Raw genomic sequence first — 26,332 nt, 5'->3', positions numbered from 1 at the left:
CAATCACATTAGAGAATTTCTGAATGAGAATCAAAGAGTAATGGACATGGTAGAGCTGCCAGAGTACCCTTCAGCCTGCTCAATGATGGTGAATATAGATTATTTTTCTGATTGAGATCCCTCAATTGGCATGGTAATAGTCATGTTAGAGATAGGAAACTTCAAGCTTCTCATCACTGGCTAGGTATCAAATTTATCCTAAAAGGAGGTAGGAGGTTGAAAATCTGATAAAACCTTGCTGACAGCTTTGTTCTAAAAAGATGAGGGAACTACTATACCAGATTTAATCCAGACCAAGAAGATAAACTAACAGAAAAACTAAGAGGGTCTCAAAGAGCAAGTAACCATGTGATCTTGGAAAGTCTGATGACCAAGGGGCTTCTGGCTTGGTGAACACAGAGACTGTGGGAGAGTGGCACACCTGGGCTTGGAGGGGCATAGGCGCGCCATATGCCTTTCCACGTACCTTGCCCTGCGCTTCTCTTCCATCTGGCTGTTCCTGTGTTTTTGTAATAAATATAAGTGTCAAATCACTGTGCTGTACACCTGCAAATAATGTAATCCTGTTTGTCAACCATACTTCAATAAAAAAAGAAACAGAAAAAAAAAAGTTTGACAGCCAGCTGTCAGAAGGATGCAGTAAAGAGAACAAGTCCTAGATATGGCACCAGTAATCCTGGGTTAAAGACCCAGTTCTGCCACAGCCACGGGCCCTCAAGCCAGTCAAAACTCTTCATGCCGAAACTTCCTCATTCAAAGAAGGGTAACACCCACCTACTTCACACGGTCCAATAATGGGCTCTCGGAAGGCATTATGTAAACCCTACTACACATCAGTAAGTAACACGAAACCATTAACAAAAATAGTTGTTAACAACAGCAAATACTTATTGGGTACTGAGCTCTAACCACCAGTCAGATACTTAGTTTTACAGGGATTGTGAGGTCCTCTCAATGGCTTTAGGAGGCGGCTACTCTCATTATCCCCGTCTTACAGTCAAGAAAACTAAGATTTCCAACTGTTATGTAACATGCCCAAGAGCCCCAAATGAACCTGACTCAGAATTCAGGTTTTCTGACTCTAGGAAGTTCACTTACACTCCAGGCTTCCCTGTCCTTCACTATCTCCTGGAGTTTGCTCAAATTCATGTCCACTGAGATGGTGATGCCATCCAACCATCTCACCCTCTGTCACCCTCTTCTGCCCTCAGTTTTTCCCAGCATCAGGGTCTTTTCCAGTGAGTCAGCTCTTCACATCAGGTGACCAAAGTATAGGAGCTTCAGCTTCAGCATCATTCTCTCCAATGAAGATTCAGGGTTGACTTCCTTTACGGTTGACTACTTTCATCTCCTTGCTGCCCAAGAGACTCTCAAGAGTCTTCTCCAGCCCCACAGTTTGGGTCCAGCTCTCACATGCGTACATGACTACTAGAAAAACCGTAGTATTTACTATATGGACCTTTGTTGGCAAAGTGATATCTCTGCTTTTTAATATGCTGTCTAGGTTTGCTCCAAGGACCAAGCGTCTTTTAATTTTGTAGCTGCAGTCACTGTCTGCAGTGATTTTGGAGCCCCCCAAAATAAAATCTGTCTCTGCTCCCACTTTTTCCCCATCTATTTGCCATCAAGTAATGCGACTGGATGCCACGATCTTAGTTTTTTGAATGCTGAGTTTTAAGCTGGCTTTTCACACTCTTCTTCACCCTCATCATGAGGCTCTTTAGTTCCTTTTTGCTTTCAAGATATAGATTTCACAAAATTAAATCTATAACCTAAAACTCTAGAGAGAAAAGAGTTGCTGGTATTTTTTAAAGAAATTCTCAAAAGTGAGATTGTGACAATCAATTGTGCAATTAGTTGTGAGTTATACCAATTCAAATTTAAAATAAGAAAAGCTAAAATAAAAAACACAGTAGTATGGTTGCACAGCATTCTCCAATGAGTACAGATGTTAAAAGCACTCCCACCAACACACACATGGACAAAGAAGAGGGCAGAGGAAAAAAAAGATTACAAAGAGTGGTGGTTCTGACCTAAAGGAAAAGTGCCAAAAAATTCATAGCCCAGAATGAGCCAAGGTCCATTAATAAAACTAAAAAGATACCAAAAAAGCTTTATGACAACTGTCCAGATCAACTCCTATTTCTTTCATTTCTCTATCAACAACTACAACCTCCAACCTGAAGAGCGGAAGAACAAGCCTTGTGGAAAGCAAGAGCTGAAGCTCAAAGTAATAGAGCCTCTAATTATTCTAAAGCAGTTCAAGCCTCCAGACCTACAAAACCTGACAATCCTGGGAATTCTAGGGGAGCCTGATGAACATCTGCTATAGAACTTAATGGATGAGAAAAGCATCAAAGCCCGAGGATGAGCGAACGAAGCCCTAATTTCAAGATGGGGCATCTACTGAGGGCTACAAAAGTTACCAGTCCCTGACAACTTTACTTCAATTCTTGGCGAACTGCACAACTGATCTTTCTTTCACATACACACACACACCTAGCGCTGGCCAACATTTTTTCTTTTAAAGTTGGCTTTGAGGAGTTCCCTGGCGGTCCACTGATTAGGGCTCAGTGCTTTTGCTTTGACTGCTGGGGCCCAAGTTTGACCCCTGGTCAGGAAACTAAGATCCCACAAACTGAGTGGTGAGGTCAAAAAAATAAAGTGGGCTTTGAGCTTTTAGGCAGGGGAATACTGATCACCAGAAGCGACTTACTGAAAACGAGTCTTTAAAGAAAGAATACACTAGACTGAAAAGTAATGAATGTACTCTTTAGCAGTGATACTCAAAAGTGACATCTTGTAGCCAAGTAGCAGTGGAGTCACCAAGAAGTCAGACATGCAGACCACAGGCCTCACCACAGTTAATCAGAATCCTCATGTTAACAAGGTCCTAGACGATTCTTCTGTGTGATTCAGTTTGAAAATCATTGATGTACAAACCTGCTTTTAGCAAGGCATCTGATGAGCATTTCATGCTATCTTTGTGGACAGAAAGATTTCCTTCTATTAATTTCTGTAAATTTGCCAATCAAAATGTTAAGCAGGACTCCCCTGGTGGTTAAGAATCTGCCTGCCAATGCAGGGGACAGGGTTCACTCTCCAATCTGGGAAGATTCCACATGCCAAAGGGCAAATAATAAGCCCATGCACCACAACCACTGAGCCCACAAATACTAAAGCTCACATGCCCAGAGTCTGTACTCTGCAACAAGAGACGCCACCCAATGAGAAGTCTGAGCGCTGCACCTAGAGACAGCAGCCTCTGCTTGCAACAACTACAGAAAGACCGCACAGCAACGAAGATCCAGTGCAGCCAGAAATAAATTTAAAAATGTTAAACGTTAATCAGTTGACTACTTATTTAATTTGCTAATAACCCTACTAAGTGGGCATTATTATCTGTAATTTGCAGATATCCATAGTAGCAAAGATTAAATTGTTTCAAGGATTTCATATATATTAACTTATTTAATCCTCATAACAATTCTTTACTGGAGTTACCTACATTTTACATATGATGAAACTAAGGCAAAAAGGGATTAAGCTGGTTACTCATAATCATGCAGAACTTATCGTACAGTTCTTAACCACTTCTTTCTACAGCCAAGTGTACTGCCACAGTGGGGATTATGCCAAACCCTGCGAGAAACAATAAACAATTATACCCAAAGACAGTCAATTTTTTAAAAAATGAGTGGGACCTGAGGTGGGGGATTTTAAAGGATGTTAAAAAAAAAAAAAAAGATGTTAAAGAATTCTTTGAAAGAAGGGAGACAGACTAATGTTTATTGAGAGCCTACAGTATGCTTGCTAACCCATGAGTCAAGCACTTTGCATCCATGTTGTTTATATTCAACTTTTCCAATGGCAGGTATTGAGATATTTTATGTTTGAGGAAATGGAGGCCCAGACAAGTTAAGTACTTTGCCAACTCACACTACTCCTGATGATACAACCAAGATTCCAAAACCAAGTCTGACTGTAAAGCTCACACTCTGTCCCTTGATTTGCCCTACATCCCTCCCTGGCCTGGTCCCACTGCTATAAATGACCTAGATGGGGGCACTGGGTCAGGTTGACCATGTAAGAGGAGAGCTAAGCTTAGACAACAAACATATTGTAAAAGAGAAAACAGATCTAAAAGATCAAAACAGGATAGAACAAGGGGCTAGAATGGTACTCAGAAGTGAAGCTTTGGGGTCTGACAGACAAGGGTTTGAATAACAGGTTCTAGCACTTAGTGTTTAGAATGCAAGCAAGTTACTTCTTTGAGCCTTAAAGACTCCACACCTTTAAAAAGGGAGTAATAGGACTTCCCTTGGAGAAGGCAATGGCACCCCACTCCAGTACCCTTGCCTGGAAAATCCCATGGACAGAGGAGCCTGGCAGGCTGCAGTCCATGGGGTCGCTAAGAGTTGGACACAACTGAGCGACCTCACCTTCATTTTTCACTTTCATGCATTGGAGAAGGCAATGGCACCCCACTCCAGTACTCTTGCCTGGAGAATCCCAGGGACGGGGGAGCCTGGTGGGCTGCCATCTATGGGGTCGCACAGAGTCGGACACGACTGAAGCGACGCAGCAGCAGCAGCAGCAGCAGGACTACCCTGGTGGTACAGCAGATAAGAATCCAACTGCCAGACAGGGATTCGATCCCTGGCCTGGGAAGATCCCACATGCCCTGAAGCAACTAAGCCCATGCATCACAACTACAGAGCCCACGCTCTACAGCCCCTCAGCCCCAACTACTGAAGCCCCCGTGCCTAAAGCCCATGCTCCGCAATGAGAGAAGCCCCTGCTTGCTGCAACTAGAGAAAGCCCCTGGAAATGAAGCAGTGAAGACCCAGTACAGCCAAAAATAAAAATAAATCAAACAAACAAATAAAATGGGAGTAACACTCTCACAGAACTGGTGTAAGAGGGAAGAAAAAGTAATATTTGTAAAGTTTTTGACTCTTAAAGCTCAACAAATGGTAGTGAACATTAAATCTAACAAAATGATATTTAAGGATAAAGGCAAGAAAATAAATTTTAGAAGCATCAGATGAAATTTAACAGAAGCTCATGAGAAAAGACTTGGCAATCTTAGTTGACTTGAATCTATTAGTCAACAGTTTACTAAAACTGCCAAAAATTGTTTGGAATTTGGAGCACATTACAGAAGCGTGGTGCCCAAAACAAGGGGGCCTATCAGACATCATTTGTAATACTGTCTTTAGTTCTGATGCTAAACTCTAAGATGGTCACTGACACATCAAAATCAGTCCAAGAAAAGATCAGAGTGGTGAGATGCTTTGAAAATGTAATAGCTAGTTCCTTCTTTTTTGGTTTTATATTCCCTCCCACTTCACACAATGAAGCTGCCTCTCAACTGCTTCCATTCCCTAATAACTAGCACACCACCCTCATATACCTCCTCTCCCCATCTTCATCTCCATCCCTCTCTCCTCACCCTCTCTCACACCCCTCATGCTCAGTTTTGCCAATGTCAAATGGATCTGACAGGGCTGAGTTGACAATTGCTAATCCAACACTTTAGGATTCAGCACATCAGATCTGTAGCTAACCTGGCCCTGGCCTGCATATTAGACCAGCTGTTGCTTATCGACAGCAAATTTAACTGGCCCAGTTTTCTTCCTACGGCCAAGTCTTAGGTTACTGAATCTTGACTGTCATACATTCAAGAAACTTGGGACCACGACCTGGAGCTTCATTACTCCCTCAAATGGAGTAATCTGGCTGGGAGACTGCAAATTCGGCAATATCAGTTCTCCAGACATCTCAAACTTGCTGGATTAATACTTCCAAATCCAAGGTGGCCTCTCACTAACTAAAGGACAAACTTATTCATGTTCATAAAACAGTACAAGCAGATCAGTTTATTGTACCGAAGAGGCCTACAAAGAATGAAGCCTGGAAAAGCTGCCTACAATCTGGCCGTCCTCACTGCAATGTCCCATTTTCAACTCCAGACAGAACTAGCTCAGCTCCTGTGCAGGATCCAGACAGGAAAATCTGGTAACTCCTAGGTCCAGATTCTCAGGGCAACTGACACTGGAGTAACACAAGCTTCCCTATGGACTGGCCCTGTCAAAGCTGGCAGGTTTTTCCTGGCTGAATCAGAACAGCCTGTGTCTTCTTTCATTCAATACTTCCTTGGAAGCCAAGCATCTCTCTAGGGAACACCATCTGCAGTGGACATCAGGTGTCTCAATGCCTTGTTTTGCAGACATCCTGGTTCCCTTTCTACTTCTCAAGTAGTAAGGCTCTGCTCTTTCTTTGGATCAGATCGTGGTAAATAGCCTTTGGAACAACACAGTTATAGTATAGAATGAGATGATTCCTGCAGCTTTCAGCCAGTTCAGATAATACCTAGAGTTCCAGAGCAATTTGTAAGCAATTTGTAAATCTTCCCTTTCCAAAGTGAACCAAAACGTTTAAACTCACTTCTAAATGATTCCCCAACCAGCACAACAGCACCCTAGTTATTTTCTGGACTACTAGTTCTCAAACTTGAGCATGCATTTGGAGACTTGTTAAAATACATACTGTTAGACCTCAGCCCTAGAGTTCCTGACTCAGTAGGTCTGGGATAAGACGTGAATATTTGCTTTTTTAACAAGCTCCCAAGGCATGCCTATGCTGCTGATCTGGAGACTACACGTTGAGAACCAGGGCTCTAGATCAACAATATTTCAAGTCATTCCCAGAACTGTACTGGGAGTGGGGCAGGAGGCGGGGGGAGGAAACGAGAATGCTATATATACAGGGTCCATTTATACCATAATACTCAAAACTTTGTTCTTCACAGAAAACTCCTTATTCTCCTACAGAGTAGAAGTGAACTGGGATCTCACAGGTGAAATATTCAGAAGTTTAAACACATGACAATTCACATTCTAACAAATTATTAACATAGATACACCCAGAAACAATAAATGGTACTTATATAAGAGATTCTAGGCTTAAGATCAGGAGCCAAGGAGAAGTGGAAGTAACACCTATTCTCTTTCCTTTGACTCACCAGCTGCATTATTCACTAAATGAATTAAGATTCATAAAACACTTTGAATGGTGCTTGACTGTTATTTTTTTACTAGGATATAATATACAAAATACTTTTGATTTTTTTTTACCATTTGTAAGTACACAATTCAGTGGCATTAAATGCTTTCACAAAGTTGGGTGAAACATCACTATCTAGTCCCAAAACTTCTCCATAACCCTCAACAAAACCTGTATACTCATCAAACAGTAATTCCTCTCCACCTCCTCCCAGTCCCTGGGATTCTACTGTCTCCATGAATTTGTACCTTATACAAGTGGAATCATACTTTTGTGTCTGGCTTATTTCAGTAAGCATAATGTTTTTAAGACCTATCCACATTATAGCATATATCAACATTTCATTTCTTTTTAAAGCTGAATAATACTCCATTATATGTATATACTACATTCTGTTTAGCTATTCACTTATCATTGGATAGTCAGGCTGCTTCTGTCTTTTGGTATTGGGAATAATGTTGCTACGAATGCACATACATGTATCTATTTGAGTGCCTGCTTTTAATCTTTTGGATACATACCTACAAATGAAACTGTTGCATCGCATGGTTAGTTCTATGTTTAACCTTTCGAGAAACTACCAAATTGTTTTTCACGATAGCTGTACCATATTACATTCCCACCCGCAATGCCAACAGTTATTTTCTTTCTTTCTTCCTCTCTCTCTCTTTTTTGGTGTTTTTTCTTTTTTAATTATAGCCACCCTAGTTAGTGCTTGAAAGTGAAAGTGAAGTCACTCAGTCGCGTCCGACTCGTAGCGACTCCATGGACTGCAGCCTACCAGGCTCCTCCATCCAGGGGATTTTTCAGGCAAGAGTGCTAGAGTGGGTTGCCATTTCCTTCTGCAGGGGATCTTCCCAACCCAGGGATCGGACCAGGGTCTCCTGCATTGTAGACAGATGCTTTACCGTCTGAGCCACCAGGGAAGTCCTAGTTAGTGCTTACATGTTTGATGTGGGCTTTTACCAATACTTCTAGCACTGTAAGGATAGCACGACAATGATCAGAGGTTCCGACTAGTTTCCATGTTCCAGTGGTCCTAGCAATTTTATTCAAAACACAAGTTTCCAGTTGTTTCTAATTTTCTCACAAAAATCACCTCCAAAGCTAGCACTTCCTTAGCCTTATATAAACTATGAAAGAAAATGATGCTTTGGGTGGTTAAAGAAAAAAAAATGAATGGTTTTCAATTTTTTTAAATGTTACTATTAATTCCATAACAATGCAGTTTATTTCCTATAAACAAAATGGTGCACCAGCATTCAGTATGAAAAAACATCAGACAGTTTCTCTAAAACATTCAGAATCCTAATCTAAAAAGATTTTTTTTAAAAAGTATGCTGGGAATTTCTGTATATTTTAATCTTGCTAGCTATATCCCTAACTTTGCCAGAAATACCACTTTCTCTTCATTTCCAGGGTTTCCTGGCATAGAAGAGGTAAAGTCAATGAGACAAACTGTCTCATTCCCAACAAAAACTGTTTTCTTGCGCTTCTGTTTTATGTTCAAGGTTTTAGGTCTCTCTCTCTTAGTAACTGTTTTTCTTCCTTTACAAACATAAGAAAATTTTTAAGTACAGAAAGTAAAACCAAGGGAAAAAATCCTTTCTTTGGAAAAAATTTCCTCCTCCACTTTACCGCTTGGCAAGAGTTGGAAAGGGAAATCTAGTAGTAGTTTGTGCTTGTGCTTAGTCGCTCAGTCGTGTCTGACTCTTTGCAACCCCACGGACTGTAGCCCAACCGGCTCCTCAGTCCATGGGGAGTCTCCAGGTAAGGATACTGGAGTGAGTTGCCACGCCCTCCTCCAGGGGTTCTTCCCAACCCAGAGATCGAACCCAGGTCTCCTGCATTGCAGGCGGATTCTTTACCATCTGGGCCACCAGGGAAGCCCAAGAATACTGGAGTGGGTAGCCTATCCCTTCTCCAGGGGATTTTCCTGACCCAAGAATCAAACCGGGGTTTTCTGCATTGCAGGTGGATTCTTTACCAGCTGAGCTACCAGGGAAGCCCCAGTAGTAGTGTAAGTACAGACAGAAATGTGGGTAAACTGAAGCTATCATGGAAAAAACAATTTAAAAAGCCGTAGTCTCATCCTAATTACTGGTAGGCAAATACACCATATATACTTTTCCATGATGCTGATAATAGTATCTGAAAAGTTAAACTCCACATAGACAAGACTAAACACTAGTTTTATAAAGGCAAACAACAGACCTACAACATTCTGAGAGGTACAGCCGGAGATGTATATGAAACTTCAAGTTCACTAATCCCATTAAAATATATAATTTCTTTCATAAATGTACAACAAGCAGCTAGGAACAATGGAATCACATGTTTGTAGAGAAATTTGTAAATGGTTGAAACCAGGAATCTTTAACATACAAATGCCAAGAAAGAGCTGTTTCTGGTATATATGTATGTACTGTGTCATACACAGAAACATGTGATTAACACAGATGACATTTACTAGAGACAGCACTGCATTTAATCAGAGAGCTTGAGTCCCAGGTTGCCTCCCTGGTGGACTGCTGAAAGCTTCTGAACTCAATATCTATATCAGGAAGATAATCATCCTAAACGAAATAATACTTCACCGGTGTGTGAGGAATAAATAATTTCAACATATACAGTTTCACTCATTCTTCAGCAAACATATTTTGAACTCTCACAATGTACACAAAAGATGTATAAGATTAAGTATCTGCCCTTGCTGTAGATAAGAGCTCCTCCTCCTTGGTATATACCCCACAATTCAAGACCTGCCCACAAATAACTGGAGGGCAATTCCTCAAGGACAAAGATCCCTTAATCCATGCTGAACAAGAACGTGGCACACAGCAACAGACAATAAATGACTGCTGAATGAACAAACTGTTTTTCTGTTTATGATCTGTAAAACTTTCCTCTTTCTAGAAATTAACATGAAAAGGAAAACAGGTTGATACATAATAATCACCTCACTCACTGTAAGAAAATAGACAGTAGCAACACAGAAATATTTGGAAGGGAAAGCAAAAATCACAATTTCCATTATCATCCCATGGCAGGACTCAAGTAGTGCTCTGCTAGTCACATAAAATCTCCTGTCTCTGAAAACTCCAGCAAAGGCTGTGGAAATGTCTCATTTTATCTTGTGTGATGGTTATGCTGCAAAATAATTATGTTCTAGACTGGAGTTTTTCAGTATGTGAAGTCAACTGCAGAAACCAGTATTTATGGACACATAATTTGAATAAATATTTACTGTTAACTAAAGACCTGCCTTGAACTAAAAAGTAGGAACTTGTCACTCTGTTCCTAAGAACTACAAAACTCCAAATGTAAACGAGGGTTTCTCAGCCTTGGCACTACTGACATTTTGGGCCAGTTCACCTTTGGTTGTGGTGGCCTCTATGCCCATCATTATACTGGCAGCATTACTGGCCTCTACCCACTAGATCCCAGTAGCATCCCCAGCTGGGACAATCCAATGTATCTCTCAGTTCAGTTCAGTTCAGTCGCTCAGTCATGTCCGACTCCTTGCGACCCCATGAATCACAGCACGCCAAGCCTCCCTGTCCATCACCAACTCCCGGAGTTCACTCAAAGTCATGTCCTTCGAGTTGGTGATGCCATCCAGCCATCTCATCCTCTGTCATCCCCTTCTTCTCCTGCCCTCAATCCCTCCCAGCATCAGAGTATTTTCCAATGAGTCAACTTTTCGCATGAGGTGGCCAAAGTCCTGGAGTTTCAGCTGTAGCATCATTCTTTCAAAAGAACACCCTAGTGATTGACAAACTTCCCTGGTGGTCCAGTGGTTAAGAGTCTGTTTGTCAAAGGACATGGGTTTGATCCCTGGTCTGGGAAGATTCTACATGCCACCGGGTAACTAAGCCCATGAGCCACGACTACTGAGCCTGCACTCTAGAGCCCACGAGCCAGGAAGCCTGAGAGCCCTAGAGCTTGTGCTCATGCAAAAAGAGAAGCCACTGCAATGAGAACTCCTCTCGCCACAATTAGAGAAAGCCCTCTTGCAGCAACAAAGATCCAGTACAGCCAAAAATAAATTTTTAAAAATTTAAAAATATGTGAGGGAGTTTAGGGGAGAATGGATACATGTATATATATGGCTGAGTGCCTTTGCCGTTCACCTGAAGCTACCACAATGTTAACTGGCTCTGTGTGTGTGTGGCCTCAGCTGTGTCCAGCTCTTGGTGACCCCATGGACTGCAGCCCGCCAGGGTTCTCTGTCCATGGCATTTTCCAGGCAAGAATACTGGAATGGCTTGCCACTTCCTTCTCCATAACTGGCTATACCCAAACACAAAATAAAAGGTTTTAAGTTTGGAAATAAATAAAATCACCCTGGTTGAGAATCACTGATATGAACAATGGAATGGGAATTTTTTCATAAAAGCTGTTGAACTAAGATATGAAAGATGACATAAACTATAATTCTTTGTACTCTAAACATGTCATTTTTAGATCATCAGATGACCTTTTACAGTTTTATCTGGAAAAAACAAAAAGATGATAATCAGTGCACCTAAACAAGAAATCTATTAACCAAGAGGAAATAAACCAACGAACCAATGGATAGTGTGTTAAGTGCTACTAGCATAAAATGAGCACAGGCAGCCTTACTACCATCTTCGAGATACAGTATTCAATTGTTAGAAGTCTTAGGCCACCTAGAAATCTTCTATTTCATTGCTACAAAGTAAGATTCTTAATTTTTCCTATTCTTATTAGAAAAACATGATTTCCTACAGCACAAAGGGTAAGAATACTATTATCACATATATTTACTGAGCATTTTGTAACTGTAAGGGAGTTTAAAGTGATAGCTACTTAGTCATGTCCGACTCTCTGCGATCCCATGGACTATAGCCCACCAAGCTCCTCTGTCCATTCCATTCTCCAAGCAAGAATACTAGAGTGGTTAGCTAGTCCATTCTCCAGGGGAATCTTCCCGATGCAGAAATCAAACCTGGGTCTCCTGCTTTGCCGGCAAATTCTTCACTATCTGAGCTACAAGGGAAGCCAGTAAAGGAGTTAAATAAAATTAATAAAGTATTAGATAAAATGCCTGGAGCCACAAAGGAAGCCAAGGATTCCTGAAGTTTACCTAAGACTCATTGGCATCAACTCTCCAAAGGCCCAGATTTCACCTGTAAATATTGTTTAGAAAAAAAGCCCGATTTGCATTAATCCTAAATACTGGGATCTCACCAGTTAATAACATAATCCCAAACCTGTATAGAGTATGCAGCACTTTCTACAGAAAGTCACTGGTTTTAATGATAAGAGAAACATGATCATTGTAGAGAATATAAAAAACCTATTTCAAAATAGGTGCATTTTAATAATGATGTCTATCGTGTAACAATGAGGTATAGAAAAGTAAATGCAAAAGGAAAGACCAGCCATTTGTTCAATGAAAAAGTAATTAATGGATTAATATCCCCAGACACTTCAGGATTAAAGTCATGGATGATTCTCTTTAGAATGTGCCCATCAATTCTGAGAATAAATTCTGGTCTCATAATAATTCTACTAGGCTTGTTAGATCTGTGCCACCCATGCTGGATAAACAGACAAGTGTGCATGTTTGTTTTGAATGGATCTGGTATTTTAGAGGAAACCAGTACATAACAGAAATTGTCTTTCCCAGAGAAAAGAATGGAATGCTTTTCTCAGAAGCAGAAACTAACGAAAAAGCCATCTCTAATCTACTGTTTGGGTTTCATCATTTTATAGTCTGGACCTAAGAGATAACCAGTCCTTAATAAACAGCTCTTCCCATGGGCTCTGAAGCTTCTCCGTCTCCTATTCCCAGCCCCCAGCCCCAAGCCATCTCAGGTTCTAACGAGGTCTTTTCAAAATCATATATGAAAGCGCTCATTCCAGTAAGCATAGGCCCTCCAGCACTGAGCAGCGCATGCTTAACTACCTATTCTAGGAATATCTGCCCCTACTCCAGAGGAAGAGGAATAACAAACAGCAACTATTCCAGTGTGGAGGCATACGGGGGAGCACTGGGACTGTAATAATGATTGATTTGGAAAAAGAAAGTAGCCTTAACTGTCTAAGACATCAAGGCAGAATGATAAAACAGGTGTGAAATGGCTGAAATTGCACTGAACATCCAAGTACCTGAACAAATAACTAGAGTTAGGGACTCTGATGTATAATATTGACACTGCAGTAGTTCAGCCATTCTGCTATAAAACAGGTCTTAATATGTGGACTTATTGGAAAAGACCCTGATGCTAGGAAAGAGTGAAGGCAGGAGAAGGGGACGACAGAGGATGAGATGGTTGGATGGTATCACTGACTCGATGGTCATGAATTCGAGCAAGCTCTGGGAGTTGGTGATGGACAGGGAAGCCTGGCGTGCTGCAGTCCATGGGGTCGCAAAGAGTTGGACACAGTGACGGAACTGAACTGAACATTTAGAGAACAAAGGTAGAGAATCCCAACATTACTATGTCTTTTCCACGATAATAAAGATATATATGTCATAAAATGAGATTCAGCTGTACTGACCTACAATGAGTTTTAACTTTTACCTCTATTAAACAGTTCAGTTCCTTTTTAGAGTGTTTGTCTTACTTTTCAATTCATTAGTAAGCATCAGAAGTTAGGTTCCTTGGGAAATATCTACAGGTCTCTTTAACATTCACAACTAAAGCCCAAGACCCCTGATACACTCAGAAGTTTTAAAAGAAAAATACACTCAGAAGTTTTAAAAGAAGAAAAGTCTCACATTCAAATGAGATCTTGCCTAAGTGCTAATTACAATATCTTTAGCTACTGGCAATAAGAGAAGGAATGAGAATTCTTCATCTATCCCCTCTTCTTCCCCTTTCTGGAAGGACTCAACATTATGAATCATTTGGTCCTTGACGTACGGTTACTTCCAGGGGGACAGATGACATTTAGCACAGGACATGTGAGGCTGTGGGAAAAGGGAAGTTCTTGGCCACAAGAACCAGGACAAAACCCCTGCCCTTGGGAAAAATGCCAAAAATCTCTAAAGTCCACTGCAAGGCAGTTAAATTTTTAATTTCAGAAAATCCTGTTATAAGAACACAAATCATGGCACAGAATCAGAATAGCTTTTTGAAAATTACACTATGAAGGTGCAAGATAACTATTTTCTGGCATTCAAAAGAATCCATGCTAAGTGATTATCCTCAGTGTGAAATATGAATATTTTTCTCCCTTAGGTTTGGTTTAAGCTAACTTGGCTTTAAACTCTTTCACTATTCAAAGACAGAGAATATAATGGTTAATGTAACGGAGTGCTTACTGTGTAATGCATTACTATCTATATGCATTAGCTTATTAATCCTTACAAATAAGCTCTAAACACCATGAACTCTAAAATAAAAATTTTCTTTGGAAGCTTTGAAAGTAAGTATTAGTAGATTATCTATTATAACAACTTTAAAAAACATGCATTATTTATAATGTGACAGAAGGATTCTGTAAGTTATTAGAACCAACTAAAATGAAAATATGAATAAATGTGTAACTATTTTAGAAAACAATTAATCTACTGGCCATTACTGGGAAACCTGTGAAAAACCAAAAGACCCTAAAGGCTGTAATTCCTTAGAGAGTCCATCAAATAGGTTTATAATCCTTGTTAAACATCTTTCTTTTAAGGTTTATTGCAAAGAGGAAGTTTTTCTCATAACTTATCCTAAATTGATGCAATCCAAGATATCTCACTTTCTGTAGGTTATGTGGACACAGAACAGATAAGTAACACACCCTTAACTAACCCTGGTGGTCAAGTTAATTATAATTTAGCATATCTGATAAAATTACCAACTTCAGGTCAAGTTACAAATGTGAGAGTACCTGCTTTGGAAAAGTAAAATTAAGACAATTACAATAATAAGAATGAAGATTAGTACTGAAATGCAGAAATTACCCTTCACACTGGCAAATTTACAATTTTGCCAGCCTATTAAGAAAGGCTTTTATATTCACACATAAACATATCAAAAAAAGAATATATTTCTGACACAAAAACACCTTGGCTTTTACAATTTGGAGAAATAATATCCTTCATATTTGGCTCTAAGAATAGCGATCTCTCATATACAAAAGAAAAAGAAAATATTTTAAAAAGTAAATTTTTATTGTAACCACACCTCAAAATAGAGAGTTGCCAACTCTATCTTAAGGAACAATTTTTTTCCAAGAGTAATTTCATCATAATTTCTTGCACAGGCTGTACAATATGTTTCTGCTGGAAATAAACAGGTCTGAATAAGGTTTTCCAAATTTTTCTGTCTGCATTTTTTTAAAAATATATTTGGCTGTGTAGGGTCTTATTTGCAGCACACCAAATCTTCAATCTTTAGCTGCAGCATGTGGGATCTAGTTCCCTGACCAGGGATGGACTCAAGCCCCTAGCACTGGGAGTGTGGAGTCCCGGCCACGGGACCACCAAGAAAGCCCCTGAATTTTTAATACTATATTTTAAGAAGCATCGTCAAGGATTTCTCTGGTGGTCCAGTGGCTAAGACTCTGAGCTCCCGATGCAAGAAGCTCAGATTTCATCCCTGATCAGGGAACTAGATCCCAAACGCTACAACTAAAGATTCTGCATGCTACAATGAAGATCAAAGATCCCTTGTGCTGCAACTAAGACCTGGTGCAGCCAAATAAATAAATAAAACTTTTTTCATTAAAAAAAAAACTTCAAACTCAAACACATATCAATACATGTATATATGTGCATATATGTATCAATACCCAAACCCAAAATTAGCTATTACATATCCATGTAGGCATCTTATTAAGCTGGTTAACTGCTTCACAAGATGTAATGTAGTGAGTGTAACAGAGGGAACATCTGCAGGGGAGGCAGAATAACTAGAGCTGAGTGGAAATCAAGGCTCCATCACTTGCTTGCTGCTGTCGTTGTTTAGTCTCTGAGTCATGTCCAACTCTTTTGAGACCCCATGGACTGCAGCCTGTCAAGTTCCTCTGTCCACAGGATTTCCCAGGCAAGAATACTGGAGTTGGTTGCCACTTCCTTCTCCAGGGGATCTTCCCGACCTGGAGAGAGATCAATCCCGGTCTCCTGCATTGCAGGTGATCTTTTACCACTCAACCACCAGGGAAGCCCCCATTACTTGCCATCTATGTGCATTTGGGCAATTTCCTTCTCTTAGTCTGAGTTTTCTCATTTGCAAAATGAGATAATAATTCCAATCTTATGAGGATTAACTGTATGTGAAATGCCCAGCACAGAGCCTGACTCAAAGCAGGAGCACAGGAAACAGTTACTGTTATTACCCTGTTGTTATTCATGTGAACTTCTTAAAGGCAAAGCATACTTTTTCTTGTAACTCAATTGTAGGCTTTATAATATTGAGAACTGAAAACATAAAGGCAAGAAACATCAAGGTCACAAAGGACTGGGTATAATATCAGTTCAAAACATGACTAGATAGGAAATGAGACTACTAAGTAATAACGATGACCTTCAAAACATATATAAAAATGAACAATGCCCTTATTTTTATAAGCCACTTGGAAAGACGATGCTGTCTGTATACATATCACAAAGAGAACTACTCTTCATCCCACCAGTACTATATTTCCTAACAGTTCATTAAGTGCCAGTCATGCTCAGTAATGTTCATATGATGGTGAGCAACACCAGATGCAGTTCAAGCCTCATGGAGCTTTCCATCGTACAATCATGTGCGTGCTAGGTCGCTTCAGTTGTGTCCGACTCTTTGCAACCCTATGGACTGCAGCCCGCCAGGCTCCTCTGGCCATGGGGATTCTCCAGGCAAGAATACTGGAGTGGGTTGCCATGCCCTCCTCCAGGGGATCTTCCCAACCCAGGGATCAAATCAGCATCTCTTATCTCTTGCATTAGCCAGAAGGGTTCTTTACCACTAGCGCCACCTGGGAAGCCCCATACAATCATACAAATAGTGTAAACTTGAGACAAGTGCTGTAGAGGACAGTACATGGTACTCTGAGAGCCAATAACAGGTCTAACCTAACTGAGGAGAACAAGGAAGGTCTTCCCATGAGCTGAAGGATGAAGAGGGAATTAACAGTGGAGGGTATTTCCAGACAGAGGAAAGCAACTTGTGCAAAGACCTTGGAGCAGGAAGAAACAGGCAAGAATGCAGGACCAAAAGGCCAGTGTTCCTGGAGCAAAGATGAACTGTGAGAATAAGCTAGGGCTCTAAACCATACAAGGGCTGAGGCACTGCAGACCACATTCAAGAGCTGTAACAAATCATACACGAGCTGTAACAATCCCAAGAGCTATGAAAAGCCACTGAGGGTTTTATAAATGCTTACATTTTGAGCTTCTCTGGTGGCTCAGATGATAAAGAATCTGCCTGCAGTGTAGGAGACCCAGGTTCAATCCCTGTGTTGGGAAGATCCCCTACAGAAAGGAATGCTCCAGTATTCTTGCCTGGAGAGAAGAGCTTAGTGGGCTATAGTCATGGGGGCCGCAGAGTCAGACACATCTTAGCGACTAACACACACAAGGAAGGGAAAATGCAATCAGATTTGCGATTTGCCTTTGTTTCTTGGAAAAAGAGCTAAGGAATGCAGATGGATCAAGTAGGAAACAAAAGTTCTGTCAGGATATGACAGCAGCTTGAACTAGGGCGACAATAACGGTGGTGGTGAACTGAACTGAGGGTGGAAGAAGTCAAAGAATTCAAGAGATATTCAGGAAAACCTGATGATGTACAACATACAGGGGCTGAAAGAGAGCAGAGTATCCAAGAAAACTTCTGGGTTTATGATTTGCATGACTGTATAGAGAGAGGTACTATTTGAGAGGGATCTGTTCCAGAAACATCTTTATGACAGTTTACACACCTCATAAAGAGCCTGAAACTATGTTAAACAGTTTGATGTCCTCCTTTACCTATGAAATAGGATTCCAAAAAATTTTTTTCTATTTCCCAAAATCAGATGGATGCTCAAATGTACAAGATTTTCCCAACACTAAACATATTTCAAGGATTCTGACACAAAGTTTGAAATCAACTCCAAATGAGTTCTAAAATTGGTTTGAGCAATGGGGCATTATGGAATGAAGTGTTATTTCCCATGGAAACTACTTTGATAAGCCGAAAATGCATTTGCTGCTGTTTAATTTCAATAGTTTAAAGTAATCTTATCAGTTAAGAGTACTCTTATGTGATATTAAATTAAAATATGATATTTTATCAGGCATTACCACAACTGGAATTATGCTTTTATGTTTATGTCTCAACATTTTGAAGTACCTGTAGAAAACCTGGTGTTTTGTAGGAAAAGTTATGGTTAAAAAACCCACAGAACTTGTTGATCTTAATACATGTACATTTTACTATTTTCATCTAGTCCTTGATAATTCCATCACATTCATTCAATATTATTTCCAGTTTAAACACAGTTGTATATATGTATATACATTGCATATATGTACAGAATAAAGTTAATACTTTATCAATACTATGTACACTTTAATATTTACTTCTCTCAGTTTAAATTTTTTAATTCGCAACCAAATGGCATTTTCATAGTGGAATACTGATGCCCTCAAGTCTCAGAAATATAAAAACTTCAAATCTGACTAACCAAAAGAAAAGAAGTGAAAGAGTTTTGCCCATTTAAAATCAACCAAACACATCGCATCTTAGTACTGAAGTAGTATTTCCCTAATTTTGGCGGTGTGGTCTCCTTGGCCACCTGCTTGCATTACACTACAGTTACCAGGATGTTACCACTGCTTGTACAGAGCAGCAGAATTTTTTTTTTTTTTTCCTCATGATGATTTTATCTCTAGGTGTCAAAAGACAAGGCTGTGGTCTAAAGCCAAATATGAAAAAAGTCATCTCTACAAATGAGGAGAAAAGTCAAGGGCATTTTAAAAACCTGGTCTTAAACAAGCCTATTAACCAATATTAGTTTGCAAACCAGACTGTCTTCACACTAGAGATTGTACTACCAAATGCGGTCCTTGGAAACAAGGCCTGGCAAGCATGAAATGGTTACCAGCATGGTTCATCTTTTTTTCTTTTTTTAGGGTTTTTTTTTCTGTTTGTTTATTTGTTTTGTTTTTAAACATAGAATCAAGAGCATGGTTATATCTGACCATGGATGTGGGCAGTCCTAAGGAAGAAAGAGCAAAAAGACTTTAGGGTTCCAATCTCAGATTTTCCTACCGTTCTCAGAGGAGTGGCCCATGTCTCCCCAACAGTAATGTGGGCGAGGGAAAGTTATAAGGACCCTGGGCTCTTTCCTTATCCGAGGCCCTCAAATGACACCGCAAACCGTTTCCTTCTGGGAACTTAAGCTTTAAGGGACAATGGGGCTCAATGTAGACTTCAGAAAGATGGAGACAGTGAGATGAGATGGGGGTAGGTAAGTGGGGGTGAAGGGATGAGCCCAGCCAGAGAAAGCTGAACAGGACAGTCAAGGCCAGAGACTTTGGGAACCTGAGAAGGCCTGGATCTTCCAGAATGATGTCCAAGTAGGCCACAGCCCTCTAAAAAGCCCGAGGGGCTCGTCTGAAAATCTAGAGCATCTATGGACTTCTCACTGTCCTAGGGAGGGGAGACAGTCCCCGAAGGAATCCGGCCCCCAAAGTGGGCTTTCTCTGACCTTAGAAAACCACAAACCCTCACGGAATGAAGCAAAACACGTTTAGGGGTGGAAGGGCCAGAGGCAACGTAGGCGTTCTTACAAACGTCGGGGGATGTTGGTAAGGGTAAAGGGAGGCCCCCAACAGGAGAAACTGCAATCATCATCGGAATACGGGGAGGGGGCAACACGCGGCCCGTAAGCAGCTGACTGAAGAGGCCGGGAGCAGAAGCAGCGGCCAGCGGCGCCCCTGGCTTGGGGGATGACGGCCTGGGGCGCGGCCGCGGGGGGAGGGGGTTGGAGGCCATCGCGGACCCGGGGCCGCGAAGAGCGCAGCGCTGCTAGGCCTCGGGGGTCCGGACACACCCACCACCGCGTCCGCAGCCCGGCTTACCTGCTCCTCCTCCGGGGTCAGCTCCGGCGCCATGTCGGGCTGGGGCGCGGTCGCGGGCTCCATCCCACCGCCGCTGCCGCCGCCCGGCGGACAGAAGTCGCCCGGGAGCGCGGGGAGCCCGGTGCGGTGGGCCGCCGCTTCCGCGTGCCCGCGCCTCAGCAGCCCGGGGCCGGCTCGCGCATGGCTGGGCCGGCGGGACCCCGCGCCCGCGGCGGCCACAAACGCCGCTTCTGTTTCCTTAAGAAAAAGCTCTCAGAACTGTCGCTCTCTTCTGGGCGGAAATCCTTTTTTATTTTCTTCTTTCCTTTCCTCACACTCCCCCACCTCTCCCGGAAAAAAAAAAAACAAATAGTGCAGGCGAGGAGCTAATCGGGATTTAAAAAAGGAAATGGGAAATCAAGAAGTTTCTAAACCCAGAGCAAAGGACCGCGGGGAGTTGGGGGAAATATCCCGAAGGCCACCGGCCTCCTCGGCGACCAGCTTCGTCGGCGGCGCTCCGGCTCCAGCAGAACGCGACGGAGGCGTCCTCGGGGATGCGGGGCCCTGCGACCTGCGCCGCGGCCTCTCAGCCCCGTTCCTCAAAAGCCGCGGTGGCGGGAGGGAGGGAGAGAAGGAGGGAGCGAGGGAAAGGCGCCCCCCTCCAGGCTCACTGCCAGCGCTGCGGCCGCACTGCGCCCGCCCTAGCCCCCCGCGGCTCCATTGAGAAACCGAGCGTCTCATTCACAAACTGGCGACGCGGAGGGCCCGGCCGAGCGCCACCGCCGTCCGGGAGGGGGAGACAGAGAGGAGCCCAAGGGCGGGGGCGGCGGCGCGCGAGGAGGGGGACGCGAAGAGGGGGCGGGGGCGGGGGGAGGCCGGCGCGCGGAGGGGGCACCCAGAGGAACCGGGGCGGGGGAGGGGCTTCGGGGACTTCTGCAGCGCGCGGAGCGAGAAAAAGGAAGAAAAAGGGTGTGAGTTTCGTGAGGTTAAGCTCCGTGGAGGAGGAAGAAAAATACAAGTGTTTGAAAACTAGCTGCCATAGGCACCTGGACTGGGGTTACTTGCTGCTATCACTTCCTTGTGAGGAATCCACAGTCGTCACCCACTTCCGCGTCACTTGCTGACTGAAAGACCCCTGGAAAGGTTGCTTACTAAGTCCAGGGTCCGCAGGTAGAGGAAACAGACCCTGTTAGCTAGCTGCTCGCGGCCCTAGCTCGCTCTCACTCCTTGCCACCGGTATCCGGTAATCCATCACCCGCGTGGTTAATTTTAGTGTTTCAAAAGAAACACCATTCAATTTCGAACCCCTTGCAGGAATCACGCAGTGTATGCAAGCGTTTGATTTTCATGAAGGCGAGAGCTGCAAAGAGCTTGGGGAAGGTCTTGGGAGTCAGTTTGGGAATAGAGAGGGCACTGGGAAGGCAGGACTGGGTCTAGTACATTGTTGCATCATTCCAGACCAAAAATACTCTGAAAGGGATGCAGCTAACAAGTAGTGCCACAACTAGTGCCAAGGGCAGAGGGCTGAAGGTCACAGAGGCCAACAGGAGGGGTCCTCAGACAGAGGAAGATGCCCTGAGTTCTGATGCTCCTTCTGGGACTTAAAAAGTAACCTCTGGTGGGACTTCCCTGATGGTCCAGTGGTCCAATGCAGGAGACATTGGACATTGGACTCTAGACTTGGTCAGGGATCTAAGACCCCACATGCTGCAAGGCAACTGAGCCCATAGACAACAACTACCAAAGCACACCGCCCTAGAGCCTGAGCTCTCTCGTAGAGAGGCCACCACAATATGAAGCCCTCAGGCCACAACTAGAGAGTAGCCCCCTGGAGGCAGCTAGAGAAAGACCACCTGCTGCAAAGAAGACAGAGCGCAGCCTAAATAAATAAATATTTTAAAAAAATAAGTTAAAAGTAACCGCTGACCTCACCTCATTTCTACATCATTGCAATAGAAACTTCAGGCTGCCTTTGATTAGAGAAGAAACCCTTTGGTGGTTGGATTTGTTTCTGCCTCAGATGGAAATGGCAGCCCACTCCAGTGTTCTTGCCTGGAGAATCCCAGGGACGGGGGAGCCTGGTGGGCTGCTTTCTCTGGGGTCGCACAGAGTCAGAGATGACTGAAGCGACTTAGCAGCAGCAGCAGATGGGTTACTTTCTCCTTTTCACCAGTAAGGATGACTCCATGTTGAGTTCATTACCCCATAAAGAAGTTAGTTTCAGTACTGTAACCGGATGCTCCTCTGGCAGACTATTTAACAAGTATTTTATATATGCCAGGCACTGAGTCTGCCCTAGGGTTACAACTATGAACAAGACAGTGGTCTCTTCCACATGTAAGGAATGGAACATCGTAAGCTATGTTATTAAATGAGAAAAAAGCAAGACCCAAATAGTGTGTATAACATGCTGTCACTTGTATAAAGAAAGAAACGAATATGTATTTGTAAATTTATTTATATGCCAAAAAGGTTTGAGGGGATACACAAGAAAGAGAGCAGTGGTGGTCTCCCAGGAGGGAAACTGGGATTCATGGTAACAGAAGGGAAGAGGGAGACTTTCCCCTATATGATCAGTTATACATTTTAAGTTTTTTTAAACAACTTTTTTAGTGATGTATAATATATATACATAAAGGTGAAAATATGTGTACAGCATGATTTTTGTAAACTGAACACACCCATGTAACCAGCACACAGATCAAGAAATTCCCAACTTGTCAAAGTCCTCTGTCCCCTCCCGGTCACTACTCGAGTTACCACTATTTTGACTTCTATCAACATTGTGTGTGTTTAAATTTTGCACATGGATGTATAACCTTTTCCAAAAAAAATTTTTTTTAATAGTAGCTTAAATGTGGTTGTTATCCCGAAGAGGCAAATGGCTCTAGGGCTAAGCTGGAAATGGCAAACCTGAGTAGTATAAATCACCAAGTGGACGTAGAAGAGAATGAAGTTTCTCAACCCACTATTTACACTTGTTTTTGCCAATGACCCTTAGGATACCGGGAGTTGGGGCAACACAGCTAATTAATTAGTATTGAACTCAAACTTGAATCCTAGCATGCTGACTCCTCATGCAGGTATCTGGTGACAGAAATTTTAAAAGGGGGAGGTTGGACAGAGTGAGCTAGGAGAGAGAGATCAGCAGAGTTTTCAGAAGCACAGCTGTGTGTGTGGGCGTGTGGGTGTGTAAGGGAACAGTTTTCTGGAACTGTTGCCTATCACAGTCCAAACAGGATAATGTTTGGAAGTTTCTGAGCAGAGACGTAAGGAACAGAACCAAGTGCAAGGCAGCTGGCTGGATTTGCTCTAAGTGGGAAATCTTTGGAGAATCAGAGTACAAAGGCTTGCCTTGAACTGCAGGCTTGGACTAACAAAATCAAGTGCAATACTGTCTTCCTGGTCAATCAAATCTTAGAAACTACAAAACAATTTGTAATACAAAAGATTGGAAACAATGTAATGGCCCATCGATAGGATACTCAGTAAATAAATCATGATAGGTACATACACTGAGCTAATAGTTCACATTTGCTGTATCCTTACCAAGTGCCAGACACTGTTCTTTTCATTCATCTAATCTCACCATCACACTATGAGGTAGCTGAAGTTCTAATCTTCCAAAAAACATATATATATATACATATATGTGTGTGTGTGTGTGTGTGTGTGTGTGTATAAAGTAGATCCATTTTTCAATGCTTGGCTGCAGGGCCTCAAAAGGAAGGCTAGAGGGTTGAAGGAGTATAGGCGACAGGAAAAAAAACCCACAATTTTATTAGATTAATATGAACTGAAATCTGAAAGTGGAAAATAAATTACAAAGAGGGAACCTTAGGAAGAGGAGTATTAGGGGTTGTACATTTGTTTTTCGCTTTGAAAGCACAGGTTTCAAGTCTGTCTCTAGAAAGCTTACCCTCTCCTTCCTCCCACCTCCTTTACCAGACGAATCTGACTCACCTTTAAGGTCTCAGCTCAAAAGTCACTTCCTCAGCAAGATCTTCCTTGACTACTCCCTGAACTGCTCCCTGTTACTCTCTCCTAGCACCTTCTTATTCTTTATCAGAGAGCTGATCACAGTCAGTAATTATGCACGAGTTTCCATGTTCACTGGCCTCGTGTCTGCCTGCTTAGCCAGGAAGGCAGGAGCCACATCTGTCTTGCTGGCCCTGCTACCCTCAGTGCCTAGAGCCTAGTACCTAGTAGGCAGATCCTTCATGAATATGTATTGAATGACTGAATCAATTAGACAGCCACCTTAACTCTGAGACCTCTGTCTTAGCATTTTCTCCTGCCTCTTTAAATATTTGTTTGAGTCTAGGAATAGAGGCATTTCCAAAGCTGTGATTAGAATTTTGTAGTTTCCCCCATAATACCTTTACCTCTCAAATCCAAAGGTTATCTTAAATATTGCTCGAAAATATCTACTGCCTGTGAAAGACATGTCTAAAAGACACATACAGAATAAGTAAGGCCAGGGACTACCCTGGCTGTCCAGTGGTTAAGATTTTGCTCTCCAATACAGGCAATGTGGGTTCAATCCCTGGTCAAGGAGCTAAGATTCCACATGCCTTGTGACCAAAAAGCCAAAACACAGAACAGAAGCAATATTGTAACAAATTCAATAAAGATTTTTTAAATGGTCCACATCAAAAACATAAAAAAATAATTAAGTCATACTACTAACCAATGTCTAGGGTAAAAATTTGTTCTCGTTTATTCATAGGCCAAATCTATAATCACTAGGATGGCCGAAGTAAGCTATGTAAGGAAGGTGAAAAATCTTGTATAGATAACAGTTCCCCTATAACCAAATACTTTAGGGCCTGGTATTTACCTCCTGCTATTCTCTGCATTTTTCTCTTTTCTTTTTCTCTAAGCTAAAATATGATCTGTCTTCTTCATCACACAGTTTTCTTATCCGACACTCCTATCTACCACTCCCAGATCACGGATTTATCGGTTACTCATCTATGTTGCATGAGATGGCTGGATGGCATCACCAGTTCGATGGACATGAGTCTGAGTAAACTCTAGGAGTTGGTGATGGACAGGGAGGCCTGACGTGCTGCGATTCATGGGGTCGCAAAGAGTCGGACACGACTGAGTGAAGTGAACTGAACTGAACTGAGTCTATGTCCTAGGAGTGGGCGCAGGAGGGCCAAGAGGAGCTACTCCATGTTCAAGGTCAGGAGGGGCGGCCATGAGGAGATACCCCTCGTTCAAGGGAAGGAGCAGTGGCTGCGCTTTGCTGGAGCAGCCATGAAGAGATACCCCACGTCCAAGGTAAGAGAAACCCATGTAAGAAGGTAGGTGTTGTGAGAGGGCATCAGAGGGCAGACACACTGAAACCATACTCACAGAAAACTAGTCAATCTGATCACACTAGGACCACAGCCTTGTCTAACTCAGTGAACCTAAGCCATGCCATGTGGGGCCACCCAAAACAGATGGGTCATGGTGGAGAGGTGTGACAGGATGTGGTCCACTGGAGAAGGGAATGGCAAACCACTTCAGGATTCTTGCCTTGAGAACCCCATGAACAGTATGAAAAGGCAAAATGATAGGATACTGAAAGAGGAACTCCCCAGGTCAGTAGGTGCCCAATATGCTACTGGAGATCAGTGGAGAAATAACTCCAGAAAGAATGAATGGATAGAGCCAAAGTAAAAACAATACCCAGCTGTGGATGTGACTGGTGATAGAAGCAAGGTCCGATGCTGTAAAGAGCAATATTGCATAGGAACTTGGAATGTTAGGTCCATGAATCAAGGCAAATTGGAAGTGGTCAAACAGGAGATGGCAAGAGTGAACATCGACATTCTAGGAATCAGTGAACTAAAATGGACTGGAATGGGTGAATTTAACTCAGATGACCATTATATCTACTACTGCGGGCAGGAATCCCTTAGAAGAAATGGAGTAGCCATCATGGTCAACAAAAGAGTCCGAAATGCAGTACTTGGATGCAATCTCAAAAACGACAGAATGATCTCTGTTTGTTTCCAAGGCAAACCATTCAATACAATGGTAATCCAAGCCTATGCCCCAACCAGTAACGTTGAAGAAGCTTAAGTTGAACGGTTCTATGAAGACCTACAAGACCTTTTAGAACTAACATCCCAAAAAGATGTCCTTTTCATTATAGGGGACTGGAATGCAAAAGTAGGAAGTCAGGAAACACCTGGAGTAACAGGCAAATTTGACCTTAGAGTACAGAATGAAGCAGGGCAAAGGCTAATAGAGTTTTGCCAAGAGAATACACTGGTC

At 42.4% G+C, this 26,332-nt stretch overlaps 1 protein-coding gene across 1 annotated transcript in view; it reads right to left on the bottom strand.

The window, feature by feature from the left end:
- The window catches only part of PTPN9 (protein tyrosine phosphatase non-receptor type 9), a 72,455-nt gene extending 52,259 nt beyond the window's left edge, over positions 1-20,196 (bottom strand). Inside the window, exon 1 of the mRNA XM_052659779.1 lies at positions 20,081-20,196. Within this exon, the coding sequence (XP_052515739.1) occupies positions 20,081-20,143 (63 nt within the window). The 5' untranslated portion in view covers positions 20,144-20,196. The remainder of the gene's footprint in view (positions 1-20,080) is intronic.
- Between the last annotated feature and the right edge of the window lie 6,136 nt (positions 20,197-26,332).

This window comes from Budorcas taxicolor, chromosome 21, assembly GCF_023091745.1.
Source record: "Budorcas taxicolor isolate Tak-1 chromosome 21, Takin1.1, whole genome shotgun sequence".
Taxonomy (NCBI): domain Eukaryota; kingdom Metazoa; phylum Chordata; class Mammalia; order Artiodactyla; family Bovidae; genus Budorcas; species Budorcas taxicolor.
The sequence above is the reverse complement of the archived record's forward strand: the minus strand, read 5'-3'. Positions and strand labels throughout refer to the sequence as shown.